General features: G+C 39.4%; 1 protein-coding gene across 1 annotated transcript; it reads left to right on the top strand.

The window, feature by feature from the left end:
* Positions 1 to 4,480: 4,480 nt before the first annotated feature.
* On the top strand, positions 4,481 to 7,914 carry nfkbiab (nuclear factor of kappa light polypeptide gene enhancer in B-cells inhibitor, alpha b). The gene is made up of 6 exons (XM_038272401.1): positions 4,481 to 4,816; positions 6,381 to 6,486; positions 6,570 to 6,780; positions 6,877 to 6,965; positions 7,059 to 7,328; positions 7,432 to 7,914. Exons 1-6 carry the CDS (start codon positions 4,569 to 4,571, stop codon positions 7,465 to 7,467), a joined length of 960 nt encoding a protein of 319 aa, XP_038128329.1. The 5' UTR covers positions 4,481 to 4,568; the 3' UTR covers positions 7,468 to 7,914.
* The last annotated feature ends 563 nt before the right edge of the window (positions 7,915 to 8,477 follow it).

The following is an 8,477-nucleotide window of genomic DNA, read 5'->3' as shown; positions in this document are numbered from 1 at the left end:
GAAATATTATTCAAAGCTCATTTGTTAAACAAAAATATTAGACTTCTGACGAGATAATTATTTGCGCCGTTCCCATGGAAGCGGAAAGAGCTCATAACTCACAATGCTTTTCACAGACCCCTGCATCCAAATAATACAAATTAGAGGTAAATTGAGTTGAAGGAAAAAGTCTGTTGAGGATGGAAAAGCAACAGTGACAGATGCCAATTTTGTCACCACCATGGCTGTTAAGTCTCCCGTTTTGGCCAGAAAACGACTGTATTTTACCCCTCTTTCTCGCCTTCCTCTCGTATTAAAAGTCTCCCGTAAATTTCCTGTATTACTGTATTATATAAATCTGGAGTAGAATAGCAACATAATCAAGTTGATTTTCTGTATGCCAACATGACTGAATTAAAAATCCTTTTTATTCTCACTTCTACAGTGAAAGATTCTCTCTAATATACTGTATTTTCCATTTTATTAGCTGTGAACAAAATTTTCATTTAATTTTTTTTTCCTGTTATAATTGTGTTTAGCTTTAATGGTGTCCTGACCCCAATGTGTTTCATTTATATACCAGATTAGACAGAAAAAATTATAAAAAGGAATTTTAAAGGATAATAATGAATAATATATCAATAGGGACATTTTAACAGAAGACAAAAATCTAATTTGCTAAACTTTCATTAGTTGGACCTGGAATATATGCATTTCTTATACAGCCCATCACTTAAATTTCAAAACATACCTCAAGCAAATACAATTTGACTTTTTTTCCCTAGTATTTCTTTTTCCATAATTTATCAAATCATTGAATACCAGTGTCGCCATACTAAAGACATGCCTAATACTCTGAAGTGACTGGGGTTCAACAGCTACTGCACATTATAGGGATGCAAAATGATGAACCTGGAGATGAAAAGAGTCCAAGATTTCCACATTGAAGGCTTCCATCACTTTGTATATTTCTGTGATTCACATTGATTATAGTAAAGGCCAATTATTTATCTCCCTTTTCCCGTTTTTATTTATAAAGTCGTTTTGACATCCTAAAACCACATATTTTTGCAATTTTTGTGCTTGTGTGGGCTATTGGTAATAATTAAATAAAGTGTGAACACACTTAATGGACTCTTGAAGTAGTATGACTCATAAGTTAAAAAAGATTTGCAAATATTGTTGATGTTTAGTACTTTTGGTATTAAATTTGTAAATTGGTTCTTGATTGTCTGCAGTAAAGTAATGAATTAATTCATACATTCATTCATTCATTCATTGATTCATTAATCTACAATAAATTAAATGTTGCAGGATTTTTGAAGTTGTAGTACTTCACATTTTGGTTTACTATTATTTAAAGTTAAGAATTTTATTAATCATCAGAAATACTTTACTTAGCACTTATCATAATTCTCCATTCAAACAGCCTTTGCAGGTGAGTATAACTTTTTCAGCTTATTTTTTTATATATATATTTTTCAAAGCATTAGCCACAACCCTTTTCATCCCTTTGTTAAGCCACTCCTGAGCTAGAGATAATCTGAGAAAATTTAAGGAGGAAAACATGGAACAGGTGCTCAGTGGTCCAATGTCTTCTTTATAAAAGAAGGTACATCTTGAAATCAATTTAGAAATAACGTTCTGGAAGTTTCTGCAGGGAGTTTGCATATTCTCCACATGTATGTGTGGGTTCTTCCCGGGTACTCCAGCTTCTCCCAACAGTCAAAAACATGACTGTTTTGGCATTTCTAAATTGTCTTTAGGTGTGAGTGTGTGTGCATAGTTGTACGTCTCTGCGTTACCCTGCGAAGGACTGGTGACCTGTCCAGGGTGTACCCTGCCTTTGGCCTATTGACTGCCACGGATAGGTACTGGCCAGACTGCAAACATAAGGAATTAGCAGGAAAAGATGAATGCTCTGAAAGTAGAGAGAATAGGCATAGAATCCAAGTTGCTTGATAACCCATGTAAAGTTTCTATTCAGTCTCTATTTAAGTACCATGTCCTTTTCTGATGTTGGTCAACTGTGTTTTTTTATTAAGTACAAAGTCAACACAGCCATCTATCAGGAAATTTTTAAAAACACTCCATTATGCAGATGCTGATTTAATCTTATCTATTTGTCTGAGAAGAGAAGTTATAATTGTCAAAAACAACTTACCCTATAAATAAAAACAGGGCTTTCTTCACCCTTAAAGAGAACATGCAGTTTTGATACCTCAATAATCCAGAAATGGTATGCACACCTGAATATCATCTGTATATTGCTGATATGAGATATATGAAGGTGCTAAAGGTTTGTTTGAAATTAAGATTATAAACTACAAATAAGAAAGGCTCTAAAACAGAAGGTACACACAAATCAAAAATTCGCTTAGGGAAGATCTTTAATTCAAGATGCTAAACTGAACGATCATAAAGATATGAAGAAAACCATAGTGATGTAGATCCCGATACATCGACTATCAACAGGGAAAATATATACTTCTGCTTTACTCTGTGTGTTATAAATCCATGTAACACATGACTTTGAATCGTTATTTTAAAGGTATTGTGGAGGATGTTCTTTTTCTGGGTGGATCACCAAAATAAGAGGTCCTCCTAATTGTCAATCATTCTTGTGATATGTTTATGTAAGGCCGTAGTACCTGGTCGTCCCCATTTTCACTTACCAGTGGGGAGTCTGATATAGTGGAAAAATTGCAAATCTTCTTTTGGAAAGTAAGCTTGTATGAGCGATGCAAACAGCAACTTTTAAACAGAGCGTGCACATGGAGAAAAGGGTTCATGTATGCTTTAGCACTCGTTTAATAGGCGTTCCCTCTCTGGAGCAGGTACAGGGTTGTGCATGTGCATTTCTTTTCTTTTAAGTGGAGAGGGGCGTGTCTTTTTCAAACATTTGCAAAAATCCTCCACTAAACCTTTAACTATAGCAATAAACATCCATTTTTTTTCTGACATGCTTTATCACAAGTGGGGTCACAAGGGGAGCTGGTGCCTATCTCTAGCTGTCTACGAACAAGAGGCAGGGTACATCCTGGACAGGTCGCCAGTCCATCGCAGGGCAACACAGAACAAACAACCATTCACACACACATTCACACCTAAGGAGCATTTAGGCCCCGTCCACACGAAGCCAAACCCTGGCCTAAACGCACAAATTTTTCACCAAACCAGCCTCTCATCCATAAGAAGCCGGCGTTTCGGGGTCTGTAAACGATCTCTTTTTTTATTAAGCCTTCAGAGTGTGAAGATTTTGAAACGCCGTTTTTCGCGTTTCCATCTTTAAGCTCTAACCGCATTTTTTTTCTTACACGCATACGTCATAGCGTCGCCTCTAAACATGCATGCGCGACACAGTATCACAACAACAATGGCGCCGTACTGTGTTGAATGGTTGCTGCTCATGCTACTCGCCCTGCTGTCGGGCTTACAACAGAATCTTCTTCTTCTGGAATATCTCCAGGAAGAACAGGACAATATCGACGACATAGTTCAGCACCTGAATTTGACTGAACCATGAAAATGGACCCGCAGGGCAACCATGTATAAATATTAGTGCGCATGCCCAACATTTCGTCGCCTATTTTTGCTTTGGCACCACAGCGCCACTTACAGGCCTGGCATACATTTTGCAGCGTTTTCATGCATTCGTGTGGACGATCACATTTATTTTACGTCTCCGTCTTTACGACAAACGTTCTGGAAAATATTAGCGTTTCGTGTTCGTTTTGACTTCGTGTGGACGGAGCCTTGGAGAAGCCAATTAACCTAACAGCCATGGTTTTTTTGGACTGTGGGAGGAAGCCAGTGTACCCGTAGAGAACCCACACATGCTCAGGGAGAACATGCTAACTCCATGCAGCAAGACCCCGGGCCGGGAACCTCACCAGGAACTTTCTTGCTGCAAGGCAGCAGTGCTCCCCACAGCGCCACTGAGCAGCATGAAGGTTTATATATTTTAGATAACTAAATATGCACCTACATATTATAGGCTTTGGGCTCAGACTCATTTTTTTTTAAGAGCTATAAATAAATATTTGCCACCAGCACATTCTTTAAAAAAGAATATCAACATAGGAAAAGGGTTTTAAAGTAATAGCATAAAAAATAAAAGTTTGTAAAATTCTTTTTTTTTGTATTTATAGGACCTTGCAGAAACCCCTGTTTATATATATATATATATATATATATATATATATATATATATATATATATATATATATATATATATATATATATATAAGGAATATATATATATGTATAAGGAATAAAAAATATTATAGCTATGAGGAGGGGGGCTGCCTGTTAGCCTTGGGACCCCCATTGGACCAGTTCCGCCTCTGACCCTGAAAGCGTTTTTTTTTTTTTTTTTTTTGCTTAATGAGCTGCCTTTTTATGCACTCTGGTCTGTGCAGAAATCCCCTGTAGGCCTCTGCGAGTGTTTGCGAGGTTATTCTAGTTGTCAGTTTGCTGGAAACCCCCCACCTATGAGTAAACTCCGCCCGCTGCAGACATAGAGACATTCACAGGCTGCTGCAGCACTCAGACTTTGCTACCACACAGCAAGCACTGCGAGAACAAACATGGACCTCCATCGGACCAGTATATTAAACCAAATGGATTATAATCGGGATTCTAAAGAAGGGAAAGCGACCCAATCGACGGAAGAGCGACTCGACAGCGGCGTTGACTCGCTGAAGGAGGAAGAGTACCAGGCTGTGGCCGACGAGATCCATCGGCTCCAGCTGGAGAGCGAACACCAACAGGCCGCTGCTTTAACCAAAGAGCCGCTGCAGGAGTGGCAGACACAGACCACAGACGAGGGAGACACGTAAGTTTTTATCCACCGGGTTATTTATAAGCTTGTTTGTTATTTGAGCGAGGAAGGGAAGCCTGAAACTAAAGGCCTCGTTCTGGGTCTTTGAAGTAATTTGATGCCTCCCTCTGGTTGGGAATGCCTTCCTCCGTCAAACTCGGGCCCTAAAGTTGCCGAGGTTTGGGATTTACTCGCAGTTTTATTAAAGCAGTGCGTCTGAGTGGACTTTAAAGGGGAGTTATTATTATTATAATTATTTATTCATTTTATTTTTTATGCTGGGACCACAGAGTGGATATAGTAAACAAAAAAGGCCATTTATCAGGAGGTCAGGTTGGGAAAGTCCCGGGCGCGCCGCCAAGGATTCCAACCGACGCGCGTTCCCGGGAAGAGCAAAGAAAGGGGAAATTAGGGGGAAAAAAATCCCTTAAATATCACCATGTGAATACCCAAAGAACAAAAACCAAAACGCTAAATTTTGAAATGGGTCGGCTATTATTAAAGCAATAGAAATAAGGTTGAACAAGTCGCTAAAGTCACCATGAAGTTTATTTTTGTTATCTTATTCCTCCGCAGAGAAATGTAGTCCCCACTAAAAACTCTCGTCTTAACCTTATTAATAGTTTGAGCCTAATTTAAATTAAGCAAGTTATTATTTAGATCGATGGGGGAAAATAATAGGATCCTTTCAAAACATTTGAGTTAAAATTAAACGTCTGCAAAAACGCATCACAACTGCGCTTTTCCTGGCTAACCAGGGCCGTCTTTAAAGTATTTAAAGTAGGGCCCATGCAGCTGATACATTGGTGCCCCTTCCCCAGATTCATGTTTAAATAGTGCTAGCATGTGACTATTATTTCACCTTATAGACCTACTGGGACTGCAATCTGCAGATGAAAAGTTGCATTTTGCTCCTATGCTTTGATCAAAACAGTTTTTCACTACATATCTTACAAAAATAATAATGGTATAGAGTTTTTTACTTCCGTTCAAGATTCCATTAGGTATAGTGTATTAGGCAAGACTACCTATTCTTCCATAAAAATGACATTGTAAGACAGTCTTTTATATAAAAAAAAAGAGGTTTAAAATCTATTTATTACTTTAGACCTTTACAGATAATTTATATTTAAAATCCCAGGACCATTGGAAAAAAAGAAAAAAAAATCTTACAGTAGCATTTATAGACCCGTTTTTTTTTTTTTTTTTTTTTTGCTAAAGGTACCTTTTCATCTTTTATTGCTTGCAAGTTGGTTTTGAATGTTTAAAAAAAAAACAAGATCCATTTAGTTGCTAGGATCTTTTATTCTTGGTTTCAGCATCTGTCATTATGTTTTAAAGAAGTTGCATCTGAACGTGATATAGCTGCCATTTTGTTTTAAAAGAAAACAAGAAAAATGTGTATACTTAAAAATAACATAACACATGCAAATTGTTTAGTACTAAATAACCTTGTTGGTTCAGGTTCAGTTGTATGCCTATTTGCTTTTAGGGGCTATAAATCAGCACCTTTTGAAAAGAAATGTCTGTTTCTGTTTTTGTTGTCCAACAGCCTTTTAACTTTAGTCTGTCTTTACAGGCTGCTCCACTTGGCCATCATCCACGAGGCAAAAGACTACATCAAACAAATGATTGAGCTTTCAAGATTCTCAAACTTCCTGGATGCACAGAATGATCTGAGACAGGTATAGGACCCCTCCCTCTCCTCTGTGAAAGCTTTGTTTGCTCTTATTTGGATCAGTGTTGTGACATAGATGCTTCTCTACAGACACCTCTGCACTTAGCAGTAATAACAAACCAGGCAGATGTGTGCTATAGTCTGCTCGATTCCGGTTGTGACCCCACTTTGGTGGACAACAACGGGGACACACCTCTCCACATCGCCTGTCGCCACGGTAACCTGCACTGCTTCAGCGTTATCACACAGCACTGCAGGTTGGAGCACCTGCACACAGCAATGGCTGCCTGCAATTACAGTGGTGAGATTTCTTTAAAGAACGCACATCAACATGGTGGCTGCTGCTGCTGGTAAGGAGTCAGTTTTTTTTAATCACCTGCGCTCTTCTTTCAATTAGGTCAAAACTGCCTTCACCTGGCTTCAGTTCATGGGTTCCTTTCACTGGTGGAGAAAATGGTTGATCTCGGAGCGGATATCAACGCAAAAGTGAGCATCCTTCACCAGATTCATTTTAAGACAAAGGAACTGGACTGATGTAGGGAATGTTTTGGTTTTAAAACAATGCCTCTGTTATTGTAGGAGCAGCACAACGGTCGCAGCTCTCTGCATCTGGCTGTGGACCAGCAGAACCTGGGTCTGGTCAAACTCCTATTGAGGAAAGGAGCTGACCCCAACCTCCTCTCGTCCGGGGGCCACACTCCCTTCCAACTGACATATGGTTTGGAGAACTGTGACATCCGGAAAGAGCTGCTTCCGGTGACCCATCCGGATCTTAGGGAGCTTTATGAATCAGACAACAGCGAGGAAGAGTCGGAAGAAGAGCAGGAGGAGTCAGAGTCGGACGTCGAGGTGTGTTGAAATTCCAGTTTAGACTAGGAACATCTAATGAAGTGTTAAAAATTCCAGATGGTTGTGAAATCCTTTTTTTTTGCCCCGTCATATTTGTCTGCAGGGAATGTACGATGACTTTCGGTGGAACGGACATTAGCAGAAACGAGATCAAGGAAGTTGCAGAACAGCCAAAGGTGATTGTGACAAGAATGAAGATGGCATAGCTCAGCGCGTGTATGATTCATTTGCTGTCATGGCGGAAGGATGACAAGCAAAGGGGATGCGGCTGAAAGAGCACAAGTGCTGCTGAAAAAGAGGCCAGGCTGGCTGCTCCGGATATAAAACAGAACTGACCACTGCAGGAGAGCAAATAAAAAACAAAATGCACAGGTCGAAACAGGAATGCTGTGTTAGAGGATCACATGTGGGGCACTTTAAAGACCCTGTACCCGCTCTGTTGTATGATACTGTAAATGCTGTGTATATGAAGATGTATTTTTTATGGAAGCTGTGAATGTGTACAGTTCAGCAGGTTGTAAATGTCAGATGGCAAACAGTTCCAGCGCGCACCAATTAAATTAAAACACTCATATTTAACATCTCAGACCTTCTCTGTGACTATATTTGTGGTATAAAAAAGATACTTGGGGGGGAGAGGGGTGTGTAGACTTTTCTAAGGTTCAGCAAATTTAATTTTAAGAAGGCTGGACCAGGACAGCTGGAAAACAACCCAGTTAAAAACACAAACCAACTAGTGATTGATGGCTCTAAAAGTAGCGACAGATGTGCTTGATGACCAGATGTCCTGGTGTTGGCAATTACTACCTCCAGATAGAAGCAGGTCTTGCACGTTTTCACAAGAAGGGTTAAGGACTGGCTGGAAGCTAACACTGGTCTGCATCCTGATAAAATCTATAGAGATGGTTTGTTTTCATCCAAAGGAGTCTGGACTTCGATCACTGCTGAATAAAGAACGATACTAAAATGTCCTCGGAATACCTTCTGGGTGTTTTCCAGGATGACGAACTGTTACAGGGATCAGAACCTTAAACCTTTGGACTTTAAGCCTGGAAACTCCCCAGATTTTAATCCTAAGGCTGGTCAGTTTTTCCAAAAGCAGACGGATAAACAAAAACTGACTTAATGTGATCAACACCAAGTACTTGC

Source organism: Cyprinodon tularosa, unplaced genomic scaffold, assembly GCF_016077235.1.
Source record: "Cyprinodon tularosa strain WSP-4 unplaced genomic scaffold, ASM1607723v1 ctg120, whole genome shotgun sequence".
NCBI lineage: Eukaryota > Metazoa > Chordata > Actinopteri > Cyprinodontiformes > Cyprinodontidae > Cyprinodon > Cyprinodon tularosa.
This window is presented reverse-complemented; position numbering and strand designations above follow the sequence as displayed.

Bases quoted from the DNA above. Each gene is read 5' to 3' on its own strand.
- nfkbiab (XM_038272401.1), top strand. From the start codon at position 4,569: ATGGACCTCCATCGGACCAGTATATTAAACCAAATGGATTATAATCGG. The intron at 4,817-6,380 runs GTAAGTTTTTAT...CTGTCTTTACAG, and splicing joins ACCACAGACGAGGGAGACAC to GCTGCTCCACTTGGCCATCA. The intron at 6,966-7,058 runs GTGAGCATCCTT...CTGTTATTGTAG, and splicing joins GAGCGGATATCAACGCAAAA to GAGCAGCACAACGGTCGCAG.